The 21,463-nt window shown below is 38.5% G+C and overlaps 2 protein-coding genes across 2 annotated transcripts in view; both read right to left on the bottom strand.

Moving 5' to 3' along the window:
• The window catches only part of sash1a (SAM and SH3 domain containing 1a), a 249,324-nt gene extending 234,236 nt beyond the window's left edge, over positions 1 to 15,088 (bottom strand). The window contains exon 1 of the mRNA XM_032542209.1: positions 15,010 to 15,088. The gene's annotated coding sequence lies outside the window, so the exon portion shown is untranslated. The remainder of the gene's footprint in view (positions 1 to 15,009) is intronic.
• Positions 15,089 to 17,913: 2,825 nt separating this feature from the next.
• Positions 17,914 to 21,463, bottom strand: part of stxbp5a (syntaxin binding protein 5a (tomosyn)) — a 96,431-nt gene continuing 92,881 nt past the window's right edge. The window contains 1 exon segment of the mRNA XM_032542675.1: positions 17,914 to 20,931. Coding sequence (XP_032398566.1) covers positions 20,890 to 20,931 — 42 coding nt within the window. The 3' untranslated portion in view covers positions 17,914 to 20,889.

The raw sequence follows: 21,463 nt of genomic DNA, 5'->3' as shown, positions 1-21,463 counted from the left end.
TATCAATATTGTGTGACTGCCAGGGCTAAAGCTTTGGCCGGTCCTTTGGATTACAGCAAAAATGTCAAGGATAATATCCGAGTTTTTGATAAAAAAATATCGGATATGCTGATAATGGGATCATTACAATGTGACGACAATAACAGCTGGTAAAACATTTGTGCATCAAATCCACCGTGAATGATTCCATTACACCAGACACTGTTATCAATGAGGAAAGTGCTCCAGCTTCCTCTATTACAGCAAGACACAAAACCGACTTTTGTGCTTAGCTGAAGACAGGCCCCGATCAGCAGCCTAACCCATTGTGTGATTCCAGTCGGGGAATGTGTGTGTATGTGCGTTTGGTATTCACTCATGATTAAATTCACTCAGAGACTTGACAATACGGACATAATCCAGAAGCTGCAAACATCAGCAGTGGAGCCCAACAGCCCATTCTGCTGACAGCAGGAAAGAGCCGACAAACGGCCACAGTTCTGTTTTTATACACAAGAAGATCCAACGTGATAAGAAAACTGATAGGGAGAGAAATGGCAGATGGCAGTTCTCTTTTAACACTTCACAAATAGGGACTTTTTTTTTTTTTTTTTTTTACTAAGTATGTCATGTTGTGCATTGTGTCTTTACAGAGAAGCAAGGTGGTAAGTTCATGTGACAAGCATCTGGCCTGCCAAAGTATCCCAGTATTTCCAAAACAGTTTGAAAGGAGCAGTAGGGATGATAGGACGGAACCTACGAGTCATATCAGATAGTCAAAACAAGAAATGATTACAGAATCATAAAACACTTCCAAACATATTTAGCTGTGATAGATTTTTGAAGAAGAATATTGCTTCTAATCTGCTTTGTGCACTCAAAACATCCAAGTGCCTCATTTTCTAGGAAGGTTTACAGATATGACATGTGTCAGAGTGCTCATTTCATAAAAAATACTTTCTGTAGCTGCCTGCTCCTCCACTGCTCTTTTCCCCGGAGAGAAGTCTGACATGCAGCCTGTCAAATTGTCAGTACAAAAATGACAACCTACACTATACACTGGGTGTGTACTGTACTTGTTTCAGGGTTGGCCTATATTTGTATTGTTACAGAGCACAATTTTCACTGCCAAAGATTTTCACCAGAGATTAAATACTGCTGGAATCAAAGGCTGCCAGATACTGTCAGTCCCACCAAAGAACTTCCCAGCGGTTTAACAAACTCTTTCATTTGAGAAGGTGATTTAGCTTGACAATAATTTTTTTTTTAAATGCTGAAATAACATGAGAAAAATATTACTACCTGGTTAAGATAGACTTTTCAAAATACATTGAGTATGTTGTTTAAAATTGTTCATATTGCTGCTTTTTTTGTGCATTTTACATCGTCAGATATGTAGGATCAATTTAAGGCTGAGAAAAGTCCATTACATACATCCCAATCAAAAGTCAGATATAAGTATGAGGGTCCATCTGGTACATTATTCACAATTACCTCCCACACTTTTGAAATGCTCTTGTACACACTTTTGTTCACTCTTCATTCTGTGGAGCTAGGTTACAGTTACAGGTATTTACTTTTGAATAAAGGCCAATTCATTCAGCGTTACAAGCCATTTCATTGATCAATGCAAAAGTAATCAAAAGCATCACAAGGTCCTGCCAAGAGAGACGGAAGGATGATTAGACAGAAGAGTAAGCACAGTGACTGCCTCTTACATGAGAGAAAATACAAAAGTGGCCTACCAAAGGATAAGCCTGCTCATGGATGGATGGATGGATGGATGAAGACGTGATATCACTGCAGGTCAAATGCAGACAGCCACACAACTCAGACAAGGGAACATGTTAAGCCATGGATGCACTTTTTAAATAAAACCTTTGACTTTATCATAAGGTCATATCTCCCGAGGCTAAGGGATTACGTTTAAAGTATTAGTGTGATTGATTTCTGTCAGCTTGCATTTGTGCGACTATTTCTCACCATTAAATGACCAGATGAGAAGATTTTAACAAATAATTGTTGCCACATTAGGTAACACACTGGATTCCCAGACTCCCACAGTGCTTGTGTTCAAAGAGATTAACAGTGCATTGCTCATGTGCCTGAACACAATGCCATTTTCAGAGGCATGCAAATGTTTTCATCCCCATCTCTAAATAGAACTTCAAATGTAGTAGAAATCTTAATTTGTTATTCAATCTTTAACAAATAGTTCTGGTATCTACACTATCCTTCGGAATATGAAGGTATTTCATTAAATTGGGAAGAAAGTGTGGAGGGGACAATATCCCATTTCAGGCCCAAATTGAACACAGCTGCAATCACAGTGAGGCATGCTCTTCCATGTCAGTCTCACTTCCTGCATAGACTGTGTCACGTTATCATGAATTTAGTCTCGCATTGCCAGACATTCCTCCACAGCGCTGCAAAGGAGGGTCTGGCTAGTCCACGCAGCATTCCAGGATGGAAGAAAAACGTGCTCTGGTTAATTGGCACTTCTTTAAACCAATCACAATTGTCTTGGGCGGTGCTAAGGACCGGACGGAGCAACGGTGCCTCTGCAAAATAGCCTCGGGAAGGAACTCGTTTTGGTGGAACATGTGTACGTCCAAAAGGTTGAGAAGTCGTGCAACAGAGAACCTCAAATTCAACGATAGTTTAACTAGCGGTCTGGATTTACCCTGCAGAGATCTGAGGAGCAGTTAACCTTAGTCCTCGTAAATCAAATCAGAGTTAAAGTTACAACACAAAGAAAGTAGAAGGTAACAGACAAGCTCTTTGTCCCTGAAATAAAAAGCAATGTCATGGTCATAAATAGAGTTACACTAAGTTTAATTATATGAATCATGACGAACTGATACAAAACAAAGCAACATTGTCAATCTGTTGATTTATATTTTTCTTAGAAAGTCAGTGACATTAATTGCTTTCATTTCACTAACAAACGGTGACTAGCAATCTACGTTAAGATAAAATGCATTCAGCAAAAGTAAAGCAAAAGACTATCATACTTGTAACTTGCAACAATTCAGGGACCTCTGATGGTAAAAAGGAGATGAAACTACTGTAGAAAGACAAGAGAAGCTTTTCAGTACTGGAAATCTGATCCCGCCCTTTCCATGAATAGCAGCAGTGGATCAATCTCAGTATGTCCTGTCTGCTTTCTGTCTGAGTTAGTGCTGAGGTAAGCAGACAGGCTCTTCACTGCTCCATATCCACTGGGGAGGAAGTTTGAGTCTGTGTGAAAAGCTCATGCTGGGGCGGGGACAGGGACACAGACACACAGTAACAGATAAGCTATTCATTGGTTTTTATTTGGGAGTGCGTCTATAGTCTGTATCTACGTATTAGGGCTGTTAGAGCAAAGTCCGAAAGGCAAATATTATTTATATTATAAAAAAAAGTAATAATAATAAAATAAATCGATGCTATCGATACTATTCAAATGCTGACATTACTATTCGTATGTGATTTATCTTTTTTTCCCTTTTGTTAAACAGGTTGGCTAATCTCCCTCGTCTCCCTTTAAAAACAGAGGCGCTATAATGCACTTGTTATATCATGTTTAATTACAGAGTTCTCTGTTGATTTGTGTTTGTCGCTGTGTGCGTGGTGGAATATGATGTAAACAGAGAGCGGCGTGCCAGAAAGGCAATGCGACATGACGTAGGCCCCCTTCAAAGCCAGGCTGATGTTGGAAGTCCCTCTAGTGGAGAAAACAACAACCACATGCTTGGAGTGGCATTGGCAATTATGAGTAGTGTAGAACATATTTAACATGCTGCATTTGATCATTTGAATATTTAATTTAAATTAAAAAAAAAAAAAGAATGGTGTTATAGAGGAAGACTGACAGCTCTAATGTGTATATGTCTAATGGCACAGCTATGGCTGCGCTCCCAGTCACTTTTCCTCTGTACAAGTGCTTTGTCCTGATCTGTCCCTGTGACATGAACAAGTGAGGGATGGGTGGATATTTAGGTGTCTGGGGAACAATGGTGTGCAATAAATACATATAATCCCATGTTTTAATAATTAATAAAATCAACCTCATTCAGTAACAGATAATTTTATGTTTAGATTCTATCCAGAAACCTGTGTGTGTGTTGTCTTTCAAACATTCGAGAACCGTTAATCTGATCTGTCGGCTTCTCGATCTTTAAAAAAAAAAAAAAAAAAAGACAGAGAAAATGAATAAAATAAATAAGAGTGTGAGCCAGTAGCCACACTGAACTGCTGCAGACGTGGTCTCAGGCGAGGAAAAGAGAGAGAGAGAGCGAGGAGACGAGGAGGGAGAGAGAGAGGGAGAGCGAGACGGAGAGAGAGAGAGAGGAGAGAGAGAGAGAGAGAGAGAGAGAGAGAGGAGAGAAGAGAGAGAGAGAGAGAGAGAGAGAGTGCGGTACCCTCTAACGTTCTAATGCTAGGTTTACAGACAGCTTTTTTCCACCTGCAACGCCACAAAAGTTAACTCAGTCAACTTTGATCAACCGGCGCGGGGGGGGGGGCTCCGTCATGCTGGCTGCTGCTTCTCTCTGGTTCTGGAGAACGCTGCAAGCCGCAAATACAGGTGGCCAAGCAGTCGGCCCGTTCCAAAACAGGCCCGACAAGAAATATTGGGCACTTCACTAGTAGTTTACAATTCACCCACAATAAGCTTAAACACATCATACATATCATACGGCTCGTAGGTGGCTTCTTCATGTGATAATGCTTCACACAATTTGGCTAATAAAAAGGTACAGGTATTAAACAGCTGTAAGCCCATGATTTATAACCCGATGTGCAGATGCTCCCGCCTGCCTAGTTGGTAATGCCTTTTCAATTCATTAGGATCTGGTTTGAGACATGCCATCAGATATGGCATATCAAATATTTATAACACAGGCACACTGCCAATATGTCAAAAGTAACATTTTTAGCAGATCAGTGTCGTTAAGACTGATAGAAGCTGCCTGAGCTTGTCTTGGTGACCTTTTATTCTAGTCTTTTAACATGTAATGCCGGGCCTTTGCTGAATACATAAATGAATCAGCTCTATTTCATGTAAACTCTATAATTAAATGACCAAGCACAAGTAAATTATTTCTTAGAATAATGTTCTCAAAAATATTACTTATTGTTGGGTCTATTATCTAAATTAAATTAGGCTATTAAATAATAAAACATTAGATTTAATAGAATTTAGACTAACAAGCCAGATGCTTCAAGCCTTTAAACATCATGTCAGTGTAATGGTGACTTTTAACGGGTTAATTTTGGAAGCCATGATATTTATTGGCAGCTGAGATGAACATGATCACACTGACTGATTGTCAGGGCGGACTAAACACAGTGGAGCTTTAATGACAGCACTTATCATCAACTTGGAATAAAGTATTTTATTTAGAAAGTGCCAGTAATGGAAACCACTGCTGTACTTATTGTTCATCGTTTCCTTGTACATGTCAATAAATTGTTTATTTAATGAGCTGCCTGATCGAGAAACTGATCAAAATGAAAGCAAAGTGCAGGATGACATCTGCCTCCATTCGCCTGCAAGCACTGGAAGTTCTTTTTATTTGTCACACATTAATCGCGCACACACACACACGCGCACACACGCGCGCACACACGCGCGCACACACGCACGAGAAACCAGTGAGCAGCGTTCTACTCCAAATGGAATACAGACAAGTCAAGTAAAATGCAAATTAATATGCCTCACCAGGGTGAAGACTTAATAGAAGCTTATGATTGACCCACATTTAGCGTAAACTCTCACAGGGTAAAATGTATCCCTGTGGCAGCGCTCAATTTTCCTCACTGACAGTCACCATTCAAATCCCCGTTCCCAATCACACAGTTGCCTTGGAAACACCAGCAGCTTCCAGGCAGTCATTTAAAAAAATTCCAAAATGAAGCACCTTGATCTCTGGAAATTCCAGAGCCAAAGACACATGGGTCCAAAGTAGGATGACAAACCCCACCATATACCGTAGATTTGTTTTCTGTAGCACCTAGTTTTGTGAAACGGTGCATTAAACAATTACACAAAAGGACAATTGAATGAGGAAGCAGGGCTAAGCTGTGTACTTAGTGGCTTGTGTTTTATGGACTTATTTTATGCTCCAGACCATCTTCCCTGTTTGTGCAAGCACTACGCTGAGCTACTGTGTTTTTTGATTCTAGGTATTTTATAACAGCGCCCAAACTGCTGTTGCGGGAGAACAGGGCAATTTAAAGGCCAGACATTTTAATTACACCCTGTGTGCTATTCAAACAGATAGAAGTTAAAAAAAGAAGAAGAAGAAAGAAAAAATGTGTACAAACATTTATGATTCCATCCAAAGGGGCAACAGTCGGTGTCAGTTTAAGAAGAAATTAATGTTTTGCTGAGAAAACATTTAGAAATGGCCCTGGAGCTTATGTGATATTTATCAGCAGATATTTGCCTACATAATACTCACTATAGAGACTAATTCAAAACTAGAAATGCATATTTGTGTATGGAGTAACACAAGGCAAATAGAGTAGACTTTTCATATCTCACAATAATTTAGGCAGCCTATGATCAGACAATATTCTGGTTCAGTGAAAAGCAATATGGCATCAAGCATGAGGATAAAAAAATAACGTACACACCAAAACCACAGCCATAGTTACTACGTTGTAAGAGTCCTGATGGGAAAGATTGACAGTAGGTAGCAGAACTTTCTCTAAATTTAAAATATGTTACTACAGTCAGTAGAGTATAGTCTCGCTTTGCCAGACGTTCCTCCAAAGCACGCTGAGGGAGAGTCCGGCATTTCTACATAGCATTCAGGGATGGGAGGAATACGTGCTCTGGTTCAATGGCGTTTCTTTAAACCAAATCAGAATCGCCATGAACGGTGCTAAACTCCGCACAGAAATAGTTGAATGAGAGAAAACTCAGATTGGACAGATAGCTTAGCTACCTGTCTCAATTTACTCCGCAGAGATCTGAGGAGCAGTTAACCCTAGTCCTCGTTATCCACAGAGTTCACCAAGTCCAATACACGGTCGGAATTTCTTGCGGCACCGGAGCCATCCCGGAAGTGGAACGTCAAGGATATAGACTAGGTAGAGTGAAGCTAGAGTTAGCCACCATTAACATGCCAGCTCATCCATCTCTTCATACAATACTTTTATCCTCTCCAAGCCTACATTTTAGCTCGCCAGGTACATTATTGGAGGTTTGGGGCGGGAAATGCACTGACCAGATTTGGCTATTCACACCTACAGTTTTGGCCTTCTGTAACCTCACATTACTCAGTCTGCTACGTGTCCTGAAGGCCAGCAAATGGCTTCAGTTAACTCCCCCGTATTGTATGTAATAAAAGCAGAAGGTCACTGCTGAATCACACCCTGCCACTCTCAAATGTTTATCCTGCAGAGTCTAAAACTTTAATGAATGTCAGAGCCAGTCCATCACAAGGGAGTACAGCTGGGCTGCTTGGTGTCCCCAGACATCTTATATTACTGTTGGAGAGATTGTTACCAAGAAAACTTTAAGGTAAAAATAAATAAAAACTAAATAGAGAAAATTAAAATCAATTTATACTGGTACAATTATTTTTGGGAAAATGCCTAATGTTGTTTTTCAATCTACAGTCTGTTTAAAAGTCACTGGCTTTGATTTGCCAAACAGCAAGTCCTCTGTTATCTCTGTGACTTAACTAAGAGTGGGGGACAAACATGAAAAACAATTCCACAAATCTATGTTGAACAATGTGCCTAGTAAATTACACAGACAGCTCCCTGGTTGTCTCACTTAGACCTCAGACCACACCTTTAGAAAGACAAGCGTGTCACCACGACACTGTCAGACTTCCCCAAATTATTGCTTAGACTGTACTACTGAAGTAAAGCAAAGACTCCACTAATTGTAGCTCATCCTAACCTCAAGGACCACGCGTTGCCCGAACAGCAAGTTACTATCCAGATTTGGAACAGCCTGTCCTTGGGCAGACAAATTAGGACAATGAATGGGTTCCCTCCCAGTTGGTGATTAGCTTTATGGCATTTTGATAAAAGGGCACTTCCGACAGAACAGGTCAGAATCTATTTTTACAATTTCCTATTGTGCTATAATTATCCAAGAACATATTTGACACAACTGGACACCTAATGTGAGTTGATTAAACATGCCTCTTACTTTACAGAAATGTGTCTCTTTTGCTGAGATTCTGCAAATGACCCTTAGTCTATGAAAGACTGAAGATAAATGGCGTATGTTCCAGGATTCGGTCATTATTAATGGTACGTGCAGGAGTAGTCCGCACAAGGCGAACTGTGCAGAGTTAAACTCCACATTGTTCCCTTCTGTGAAATTACAGACAATTCCAGTATGAACAGATGAGTGGTGTGTTTAACGGTTGGGCAGTGTCCCCTAAATTTGCAGTTGACTATGTTTACAGTAAACTTTTTATTTTACTATCTCTTTCTACTACTATGGGCTAACAGTTAACATAGAAACAATCAGACATTTAGGCCTGTCACAACAACAAATTTTGCTGGACAATAAATTGTCCCAGAAATGATTGCAATAAACGATAATATTGTCATTCTGAAACCATTTTCCTCTAATATAATGACAACATAATGACAAAGGTACACCTTTTCAAAGATTAATAAACTTTTTTTTCGAGAATATTTAACACTGGAACTGGAAGACATTTTAAGTATGTGTCTATCTGCCCCATGACGAGTAAATGTTTGTATCACCCACAGGACATCAGACTTACTTATTGATGTGCGCACACAGCAGTGGCCACAAGAAAGGAAAGAGTGATGCCGTTCCACGTTAACACCTTTTCTCTCTCTCGCTTGAGGCCGCTGTGTACAAAACAGGCGCAGAGCATGACTTTACCGCATGCTGGTACAGTAAGAAAAAAAGAAAAAAAAAGTAGCTTCCACTTAAGCAAAGCTATCTTGCTCTCTGTGCAGCACAGCACAGAGCCCGACGCAAATGTCTTTGCTAGTTTAGGACCGACGCAGTTGTCCACTTCCCGTCAAGCACGCCATCACAATGGCATCACACGATCTCCATTGTGACAGTGGTCAGCCATCACAATGGACAACAACCCTAGTGTATTTAAATCTAAGAGAAAAGATAGCCTCCATCATCCTCAGATGGGGGATCTGTGTGGCCTAGATAAGGGTGATGGGTGTTTATTAATCCCCAAAGGGCCCTTTGACTGCACCTTTAGATTATGGGTTTTATGGGAATACTGAACAAATATTTGAAAACGGGCTTGGGTATTTGTTACTCTACACACCTTGGTAGAGTAACAAATACCCAAGCCCGTTTTCAAGACTGTCACTCAATACAAAACGATGCACAATACAGTCACAGCTGCTGTGCTGCTACAAATAATATCCTTCCACGTATTAACCTCAGTAATAAAGAGAGTCTCATGTTGCCATACAGGAAATATAAACTTGCTGATACTGTTAATTACTGATGAGGTGCAACCACTAAATTAGATCTCCTGGTATGATCAAATATGCATTATGGCAGATAGAGCCCATCCTTGATGAATTTGTTATGGTAACCAGGACACATGAAAGTAGTTGCCAGATGTTACAGCGTGGCTGGGATTGCACCTCTGAGTAGGTTTCAACTGAGTGCCCATCGGTTTTTGAAAAGAAAGACTTTAAAAGCAGATTGCATACCCTGGAGGATGTGTTCCTCTTCATATTAATCCACATTAAGTTCAAACAATAATTGAAAGGAAGCAGTAAAAAATTAATTACATATGATTAAAAAGAAACTTTGCAAACTCTCCTGAATGCAGTTATGAGTTAGTGATGGAACTATCTCATGCAGTGAAATTATCTGTGCTAGCCACTGCAGCTCTGAGGCTCAAACCAGCCACTAAAGTTCCATTCCATTTATGCTAAAAACACGGCATGCCTTGCATATTGAAACGGTCCCTCTCCGGGAGAAGCCAAGCCACTCTTTCCTAAACAGCATCAAATATTTGCAAAATGTTCAAGGACTGTTCAGACACACAACAAATCAAATCCTTAAACAAAATGGACCCAAGTGGCAGGCATGCATGTCTTTTTTTCCTTCTCTCCTTCAAGAGTACAGCACCTCGCTATCAGAGAAGCTTTGGGCCCTACAGGACAAATGCATCAAAACCTTGTCTTCATGTAGCGGCAGAATATATCCACACTGAATGGAATATTACAGCTCTCAATTTTACATGGATGGCAAAGTCTCAAAACAGAATGATCATGAGGAGATTGTAATTTGATAACGAATACAGAATGATCACATGTGGAATGCCTGTACCTTAAAATCAAAGACTATGGTCATTGATTAAAATGGACCAGCTATAATATGACTGAAACGTCCAACGTTTTCCACCATCTCTACTCTCTAGGAATAAGTCTTCCATCCCTTAGTCATGGCTCACAGAACCGTACTGATTAAACTTCACTTCATCTGCTGTAATTACACACACACAAGACCTCAATTTGTGTGTATTAGTGCTGTGGTATTTCAAAACCACATATTACAGCAAATTGAAATTGCCTGGTTGGTTTGGATGGTGGCCATTTTGTTTTGGTTTGCATTCCATGACGTCTTTTGCATGTGTGTCCATTGCCTCCCTGCTAAATGTGCTTGCGTATATGTTGTTTTTATTTTATTTCTTTATAGCGGCCCTCTCAGCTTGTGAGTGAAGGTAGACAGCACATGTACAAAAGACTCTCCCAATGGGAGTCTAGCCTCAAGGGCAGAGAGGAGAGCTTGTGATTGACCAACCACAGGGCAGCAGGTCACAGCTCCATCACTGAGCCTTCAGACTCCGTTCACTCCACCAGGGAGAGAAGCACCAAGTTCAAGCTATTATAAAATGACAAGGTCAAGGTTCCAACCACACCCATATCTGTTCAACACACATGCACTCACGTTTCTCAGCCTGACAGATTGGACCAAATGATCCTTTTAACACATTTTTCTGTCATGTGTGGGTTGGGTGTTAACTAGGTACAGTTACACCAAAGAGAAACATATGTATTTAAATGAGCCTCGACTAACAGCACAAGTTCTACCTCGTTATCAGAGTAATAGATGTCTTTTCAGCAGCAACTGAAAAGTGGTTTAAAGCAGAGAGATCCCAGAATATGGTGCATATTTTTCTAACAGAACAAGATGGAACATCCGAAGGCACCATTTAGTAGTCTTCTTTCCCTTATTTCCTTGTAGAACATAATCAACATAAATAAAGTCATCCTTTTGGCCTCAGTCTATAAAAGCATAGTCACAATAAGTTAAGATACTCATGTTTCCAAACTCGATCCTCCATACAGTATTTTACTACCGTAAGGAGGAGGTGACTGTGATGGAGACAAAAATAGTCACTGTACGTCTTAAAGTCCACAGTTTTTGACCTATAAAAAGGTCCCAAAAATAGCATCAACATGTCATTATATGAATGTCCACTTATACAATAATCATGTACTGTGGGTTTACAATTATTCTCTCAATTGATCCACTTGAAAATAAACTCATTTAACACTGCACACCAATCCAAAAAAAAAGGCTAACTTCATGCAGTCGGGGATTATTCAAAAATGACACATTAAATTCACCCAAAACATTCTTGTAGCTGACAATATTCCTTTATAAGATGAAGGTTGGCAGTGTTTGAGGCTGAGTGTGGCTGCACTGCAAACAACAAAAGAGCTTGGCAATCAGATGCAAGTGATATAAATAGCAAAGCAAGTTGACACATAGAGCCTTCCCTGAAATTGTCTAAAGCTTAACTGAAGAAGAAATGCTTGTAGAAAATGTGAATGTGTGACAAAAGCCATGTTGAGTTTTCCCATGAAGCCAATATTACAGCGAAATTTTTATGTGAATGTGCTGTGTGCAAGACAACAATCATGTTTACATCCCTGTGAAGCCAACATACAATATTACCCTGTACTAACTTCAGAGAAGGAGCAAACAGGAGACAGCAGGAACAGCCGGGGGAAATATGTTGCAAAAACAATGCAGCTCATTCATTACTCAAACTAGTATTCATATTTAATCACTATGTAAGTCAACAGGAAAACACCATACTGTGCATGCCAATTTACCACAAAAGAGTAAAGCATTGACAAACCAATGAAGTAAATACTGCATAGGCCTACAGGAAGATTGCAGTAGCATAAAAACAGCCGATTTTAGCAGCCAACAGACATATTAAATAAAACTGCAACATTTACAGCATAATGTTGCCGAGCACCGACAACACCAACGGAACAGACAGAAGGATGTATGGGGCGCCGTTTGTAAAGCAGCTCGTGCTGAAAATAACAGCAACATTGTCACATTTAGCTTTAAATAATGTTTAATAACTGATATGAAATTTGGGGTCACTTTCTTGCAATTTACAACAATATTTGTCAACTTGGAAAATATATAGTTAAATCCAATATTAAATGTCACCTAAATGTTAATGTTAATCTATATGCTAAATCTAAATCTAAATAAATCTAAATCTAAATGTTTAAATCTAAATCTAATGTTAAATCTAAATCTAAATCTAAATGTAAATTAAATTAAATCAAATCTAAATGTTAAATCTAAATCTAATCTAAATGTTAAATCTAAATATTAAAACTAAATCTAAATGTTAATTAAATCTAAATCTAAATGTTAAATCAAATATAAATCTAAATCTAAATGTTAAATCTAAATCTAAATGTTAAATCTAAATCTAAATGTTAAATCTAAATATTAAATCTAAATCTAAAGTTAAATCTAAATCTAAATGTTAAATCTAAATCTAAATCTAAATGTTAAATCTAAATGTTTGGTGGGAAACTAAATATTTAGCTAATATGCAAATTAATGTCGGTAACCGGAAGTACCAAAATAAAAGCTCGAGGAGGTCAGTGTATGTTTATAGTGTCAAACGAATAAAAATCCTCTCATCGGGAGATATGGACTCTGAACTTGGATAACCGTGAAAATAACTACCTAAAATAAAAACACAGTTGGGGAAAACTGTATTGAAGATACTTTGAGTTTTTAGTGTCACTTTTAGAATGTGTGGGAATATAGCCACTATAGCCAGCCACGGGGGGGCTCACTTTGAGGTCTGTCACGTTCGCTTGCATTAACGTCAGCAAGAGCCTATCCCGCCCGCCCGACAAGGCACTGACAAGACACTGCGAAATGTCCAACGAATCAGCGTTACGAGAACATCGGCAGAGGCGTCCTGGGGCTGTACAAACTTATTAAACAGCACAGCGACAGCCTCAGGGCCACCGAGGCCACTCGGTAAGCATGTTTTCCAAATCACGGAGCTAGCAGCTTGTTGTCAAGTAGTAGCAAATCTCTACTGGCTAGCTACCGTTAGCTAGTTTAGTTAAGTTAGCTTGACAACAGGGTTGCTAGCTCCGTGATTTGGAAAACATGCTTACCGAGGTGGCCTGCGGTGGCCCTCAGGCTGTTGCAGGCGCTGTTGAATAAGTTTGTTCAGCCACCAGGACGGCTCTGCCGATGGTCTCGGCTAACGCTGATTGTTAGACATTACGCAGAGTGACCATGGCCAACAGTACCGTGCCTTGTCGGGGGCGGGCGGGGATAGGCTCTTGCTGACGTTAATGCAAGCGAACGTGACAAGACCAGTCAAAGTGAGCCCCCCCCGTGGCTGGCTATAGGGGCTATAATTCCCACACCATTCATAAAAGTGACACTAAAAACTCAAAGTACTCTTCAAATACAGTTTTCCCCACTGTGTTTTATTTTAGGTAGTTATTCACGGTTTTCCAAGTTCAGAGTCCATATCCCGATGAGAGGATTTTATTCGTTATTTGACACTATAAACATACACTGACTCCTCGAGCTTTTATTTTGGTACTTCGGTTACCGACATTAATTTGCATATTAGCTAAATATTTAGTTTCACCCGAAACATTTAGATTAACATTTAGATTTAGATTAGATTTAACATTTAGATTGATAACATTTAGATTGATTTAATATTTAGATTAAACATTTAGATTTAGATTAGATTTAACATTTGATTTAGATTAACATTTAGATTTAGATTAATATTTAGATTTAACATTTAGATTAGATTTAGATTTACATTAGATTAGATTTATTTAATTTATTAGATTTAACATTATATTTAGATTAGATTACATTTAGTTTAGATTTAAATTAGATTTAACATTTAGATTTGATTTAGTTTAACATTTAGATTTAGATTTAACATTTAGATTTAGATTTAAACTTTAGATTTAGATTTAGCATATAGATTTAACATTTAGGTGTAAAATTTAATTTGTGATTTAACTATTTAAAATATTTCCAAGTTGACAATATTGTTGTAAATGGCAAGAAAGTGACCCTCAAAATTTCATACCAGTTATTTAAACATTATTTAAAGCTAAATGTGACAAATGTGTGCTGTTTTCAGGCACGAGCCGCTTTACAAACGGCGCCCCATAAGGATGGCATAACAGATATTATAATAACCCTTGCATTGTTCTACCGTCAAAATTGAAAATCAACGCTTTTGTAGATACTTTTTATCACTTTTGACGCTTTTTTTCAATGTTCAACACTAGTTACATAACACTAACTTATTAACTTTTACTTTTACAGTTATTTTTTGGAATGTATGGTCAATAAACATCATTTATAGGAAATTATACGTAATGTTTGAGTAAGAAAAGCAGAAATGAGGAATTATTTAGACTAAAATTAAAGCAATGTTGATGGATGTCAACTTTAAATCAATATTATTTCAAATGACACCCCGAAATTAATGAAAGTAGAGATTTGTACTTGCCAAGGAGCGTTGTGTGGAATCAATTATGTTATTATGTGTAGTTAAAAAGAACATTTAAATAGGAAAACGGGTGAATTTGACCTGAGGACAACATGAGGGTTATATTGGCACGAGCAGCTATATATATATATATATATATATATATATATATATATATATATATATATATATATATATATATATATATATATATATATATAGCTAGCTAGCTAATGCTTACTTGTTGTGAAGATGTCATAGTCAATTCGAGGTCCCATGCTAATAGCAAACTCCAACGTCTGGCTTTAAGTGTGTTTGTCTGCCTAACTTACAACTGAAAAGAAAACGACCAAGAGTAACAGAGTTACCAAACGAACTTTTCCACAGCAGTCATTTTTAATTTGAACACGTGTAACTAATGTGGTTAATGATGGCTGGGTTCCAGTTAGTGTCACTGGAAAAGTCGCTCTTCGCAACCATGCACTGTACCAGTGCACAGAAACTGGCTAAAAACCTTGATGGGACGCAGCCATAGTTACACCTGTTTATTATTTCAGGGCAGCACGATGAGAGTGTTAGCCGATGATCTTTGTTGTGAAGTGCCATATAATTACCACAAAGAATAGCAGTAATTCTTTTTATACGAATTAAAGCAGATCGTAAAGTGCAACCCGGCTAGCTGACTAGAGTGGGCAGGGCAGGCTTAAATAGGCCGCCTTCGCGGTAAAAGTGCGTTGGATTTATGTTTCAGCTTGTAGAGTTAACACCCTTAAAAAATGACTGATGTCAATAAACTGGATTGCTTTTTGTCTTTTGGCCAGGTAACCGCAGCATTTTAGATGGCGACTGTCTTTAACAATAACCATCGTTTAGCTTATATATTATATCGTAGTTTGTCTTCCTAAATATGACACAGTGAGAGAAAGAAAACACATAACACATGTAATGTGACTGTAGGGGTGGTTTAAATCCATCTACCAGTTCATCCAGCTTATCCTCCTGTTTCCCTCAGGTGTCATGCTGAATCCTGCTGTGCAGACATAGCTCAGGTCATTCATGTCTCCAGTCACCACGGCAACAGTCACACTGGCATTTCATTCGCTGAGCAGCTCTGGATCACCTAACCCTATAGGTGTGTGTGTGTGTGTGTGTGTCCATGTGCTAACAAGGTCAATGGTTCAAAATGTATGCATCAACAAACATTTCTCCCCGGTGACCTTCTCTTCGTGGCTCCAGTCAAATTGAACGAATCAACATGAGGTTTTTTTCCATCACCTACCCAATCTCCCTCCCTCTGTCTCTGTGTCTCAGACTCCCCTTAACTTACCCTTCAACCTCTCGTAGGCACACAAGCATGTCATTTGATAAAAAAAACATGCATTCTTCATAATAACATTATGACACCCCTTTGATAGTTTAGTTTACGTGATGATAACAAGGCCATGACCCCGATCCTTTACATATTAGAAGAGAGAGTACAAGGCTAGGAGGAGGGGAGTCATAACCAATTCCTGTGTATGAGTGCCAACATACTTTATTTGTATTTGCAAACAGTACATTTTTCTTTAGATCTAGTATTTGTTGTTGAATTAGGGCTTTTACAAATTGCATATAATTCTTCGAAGCGAACTGCAAGTTAAAATGACTCCTGTTTAGAAAAGAAGAAGAGGAAGAACGCTGCTGCATGTTAATTCATTGGCATTACAGGAAAGCACAACTCTGATTTGCCCAATTTGTTCCTGTCAGATTAGCAGACCAGATAAACAATTTTACAGACTCAGTTATAAAACCGTGTGAACCAAAAGACAATCAACTTACAGAACTGCAGTATCCTTTATCTGCTTTTTGTTAGATTCATCAGAAAACAGCTACAGAGAAGACATATAATCACAGTCTGCTTCATCCCTCCAGCCAACAATCAATACTTTTATTTGCAGTTGTGTTTTTTCTGTCGTTTTATAATTTTTGCAGACATTCAGAAAGCTTAAGAATTCTAGTTCCTGTGCATGTTTAAAACTAAATTCAGTGTCTATATTTGATGCAATATTGCTTTGTCTTGCTTGTTTTAACCCTTTAACACTTAATTCCAACTACTATGAGTCACCAAGTGTGGTCACACATGACGTCAAGGGAGCATTAATGACAATGTACGGTTACAGCGTGTAAATCTTTCTTCCTGACAGGAAATCATATCCCAAGCTGGAAACCTCAGTAAGTGATCCACTCAACTGTGAATACTGCACTTGGTGAACTTACTGACCCAAATGTGCAGCTTCACAGAAATTAGGACAATTATGTCTCTGATTCAAGAGGTCTATTCCTAATATTAGTAGTGTATTTGTAAGTCAGTTGAGTGGAAAAATGCAAGAGAAAACCTCCCTGTGTAAGATATTTTCTAAGATTCTTTTACCAAAAATAACAATCATGGCCACCTAGAGGTACTTTGCCATTGCTGTAATTCAGGTATAAAAAGCTTTGGGAAAAAAAAAACTTGAAAAAAAACTGTGACCTTCAAGAGCTCCACTGACTACTTCGTCACCTATGTCATGACTTCAAAGAAACCAGAGAGCACATCTGGAAGTCACTTAGTTTAATCAATATAGGATTGTGTTGCTCTGAGAAAGGCAGCAAAACAGTATAAGAACAGACCATAAGCTAACAAAGCAAGCCAATACTGTAACTGTTAGAAAATACATTGTATTAAACCTCAAAATGAAAAATTAAACAGATCTGCTTCCTGCTTTTGAGTGGAAATCTATGACCAATTTCTGCTTTATCGATAAATGTAGTCTAGTCAAAACTGACCTAAGATCAACTAACCCGTAGGTTAGATTGCATTGACCAGTCTTTATTTTTTCCCTGTTCGGTCTAATTGCAAGTAGACAACCGTGTGTGTTTGCTGCCATCTAGTGCACAGATGCAAATATGGCAATACTTTGTACAATTTTTCCATTCAGAGCCTCGTCTTCACTTACAGTATAGGTATTAGTATGGACAAACGTACCTATACTATTACATAATGTCAGTACTCTCTTTCCTTTATATTCACCCCCACTCTTACAGTGCTGAAATATAAGCATTTCTTTCATCTGAAAAAAGTAAAATCTGTAAGATTTTTTTAAGGATGTTTAAAGACAACAAAAAAAACATTTTAAACTTTTATTTTCCATTGCACAGTAATCTCTATCTACAGAATTTCTAAATTTGTGTGGCAGCAGATAAAGTCATAAACATCCATGTGAAAGTTGCATAAAACTGTACAAGAAAATTGGCTACAATGAGAAAAATACTGCAACCCACTGATAGCTGTTGAATCCAGGACAGAAGATGGCATATGGCAGATAGACAGGACTCCCTCTTGTTGCTTGGGTGTGTGGATTGTATCGGGTAAGAATACTGCATACTGTAGTGTATGGACAAGAAACAAATCACACAAAGATGGAAAAAAAAAACTAAAACACATGAATAACAGTTGGGTTGGAGGGAAAGACATTGAACAGGTTTTCAGGGACGAATTCTAGCTAAAACTAGTTATTTTTCCTGAAGTTGTTTTTTTCCTATTCTTTACTTTGGGGGATAAAGACAGAGCTACCTACCAACATCCACACTACAATGCTGACTAAACACAGAGAAGGCCATATCTGTCGCTGTGGAACCAAGAGAGTCAGTGGTAGATTTACTGAGGAAGAGAGAAAGGCAAAGACTGAAGTGAAGCAGAGTCGAAGCATGGGCCCAGACATGCGCCAGTAAAATCACACCGTAGTTTAGAGATCATCCTCTATTGTACATTATCTTATTGTTATCTTTTTATCGTCATTGGTGGCTTTAGTTAGTGTAACAGACACTCAACTGGACACTGGTGAGACAAGGACACAAACATCAATTATTAAACAACCCAAATCTGAAATGATATCCCTTAATTTACATGAGCACACCCTGAAAAACCCTGACACACACACACACACACACACACACACACACACACACACACACACACACACACACACACACACACACACACACACACACACACACACACACACACACACACACACACACACACACACACACACACACAGTTGTGTTTCAGCTGCTGTAGTGATATGGTTCAGGAAACAGCCTTATCAACCAACATTTAGGCCACTTCAAACATTAAACATAAGTCCAAATGTTACATTTTTATGACATAATGTGAAACAGTACTACTATAAATGTCTGAGTTCCATTGCAACTTGCTCCATTTCTTGAATCCTGAAACGTGATGACGATGACCATATTCCCAAATGGACCTGATCCCGGCTCTGCTCTTCCTGGGTGAAGTTATATTGTATTACACATATTACCGTATACTGTCTGGTAGAGTGATGAGCCAAACGATAATGCAATGGAAAAGCTAAAGCAACTCTTTGGCGTCAGAAAAAATATGGCCTCTCTCCTCTTCTGTTGCTTGAGCAACCTCGACATTAACTTTCCAGTTGGTCTTAGATTGTCAAACTATTTACTTATATACAAATAAAGATTAAAAGCTTGGTAGATTCACCATATTTGAGCTTCACTGCAAATATGGAAATAGAAACCAGATAATAATGGAGGTGAACGTTTCTGACACCAAACACAACTGTCTTTCACCTCAATAAATAAATATAAACAAATAAATCACATAGACAACTTTCTCATACAAACAACTGTCAGCAAAACCTGAAATATGTTTTAAATGTATGCCTTTAAAAGGATTATACGTCCGTATCTCTATTATCCTGCATATATGAAAACACATAAATAGGGTTACTACTCATGTGTATGTAATCTCCATATTGATTGACTCCAGAATTTGGAAACTCCACCAAATCTGGCTGGACTATTAGCGTATTTAACACTGATCTCCTCAGCATTTGTACAGTCACACTCACAGGCTAAGCCAAACCGTGGAAGCGTATGACATTAGAGGGTGAGGGAGACAGTTCACATCACATCACACAGGTCAATGAATTAAATCCTTGGGTAAACAATAAACGTGTGGTTCATACGCACTTGATTTGAGAGATTTCAGAGTCAAGACAGCTGATGTTGCCATGTCAGTGAGTACTTAACGATATATGCCTTTTAAATCCTTGCCCTCCTTTTTAGATTCCAGCCCTTTTCGTAAGGAGAAATTAATTTGAGTTGTTAGATAAAAGCCACAAAATGTATTTTTTTTTTTTTCAACAAATCAAATATCATCCACTTTCACAACAATAGAAAAATAAGAGATTTTCCAATAATACAGACAAGAGCAAAAAACCCAACAAATAACAAATAGAGGAATGGCAAGAAAATAGAAATTAACACACACACGCACACACTGTTGGTAACATATGAAAGTCTGTAAGATACAGAGGAGAGTCTACAGGTTGAGCGATATGACGAAATATCCAGTGTACATCAGAATAAGTTGTTTTCCTCCCTGTGACTCTCTGCATAGAGGAGGCATCGCTGACGCAGCACTTCCCCTGGCACTTCAACGCCTCCTTCTTCTCGCACCCTGCTCCTGTCTCCTCGATGCTTTATTACTTTCTTTTGTACTTTTGTCACTCAGAGGTGGATACAGCGTTGCACATTTATTAGATTTATGTATATATAATGATGTATTTAGATTCTTATTCCTTCTTTTTACATTTTAAGAATGTTTGTAGTTTGTTTCTTCATTAGGTATTTGTCTTTTTTCAGCTATGTTCGTTGGTTTGAATACTGGCCCCGATGGGCTCGGAGTGGAGACAACAGTAAAGGACGTTTTTGGCAAATCAGAATGATGAATCTCCAGGTGCTTGGGCCAATTGGCTACCTCGGAGGAGAAGTTGAACAGAGATAAACTAGGAGACAAAAACATAAAAAAGACACCATTTATTTGCTCCTTCTGAGGTTGTCCTTCTCCCCTGTCTACCCCTCAGTTCCACCATTTAGACTGAGGTAACAACAGTATTCAACATTGTGCTAGGGAAGAAAATCCCAAGTGTCCCAGTGAAGAAGGCTTGGAAGGATGGATGATTGGACAGACAGATGGGTGGGGGTCACGGTGAGTCCAAATGGGCCAATGGAAGGTGACAGTTGTGTCCAAGGAGCTCTGCTCCTCCAGCGGCACTGATCAGAACTGGTACCATTTTTTGTCTTTGCACTTCAGCATCATCTGGAAACAGAGGAAATGTTGGAATGAGAACATAGTTCAAAATATGAGGAATGCCTTCCAGACTGATGATCACACAATCCATGAGTCTCACGATAAATTCAAGGATTAAAAGTCCCTCATCAACTACTAACTCTTCTGGTGTCACTAAAGTTCATGTCATGTCATAGAATGACAATTTTGCTGTAACTTTGGATCACCTGGTAAAATTATAAACATTGCAGAAAACAACAGACCTTACATTTATTTATTCTATGGCTATAGAAAATGTGACACACCATGCTCAACTCAGTATCAGACCTTATAGACTGGGTGCTGGACCCTAAATAATTTAGATCATAAGAAAGGAAAGACTAAGCCAGCACTCAAATTTGATTTTCTTTTACAGCCAAACAATTGTGTGCCCATAAATTCATTCCGATTCATTGTAATGCTGTCCTTATCTTTTAACTATGTCTCATTTATGAATAGAAAATTAATTCAATTTCAATTAAATTTTATTTATAGTATCAATTCATAACAAGAGTTATCTCGA

Source organism: Etheostoma spectabile, chromosome 18 (assembly GCF_008692095.1).
Source record: "Etheostoma spectabile isolate EspeVRDwgs_2016 chromosome 18, UIUC_Espe_1.0, whole genome shotgun sequence".
Classification (NCBI taxonomy): domain Eukaryota; kingdom Metazoa; phylum Chordata; class Actinopteri; order Perciformes; family Percidae; genus Etheostoma; species Etheostoma spectabile.
This window is presented reverse-complemented; position numbering and strand designations above follow the sequence as displayed.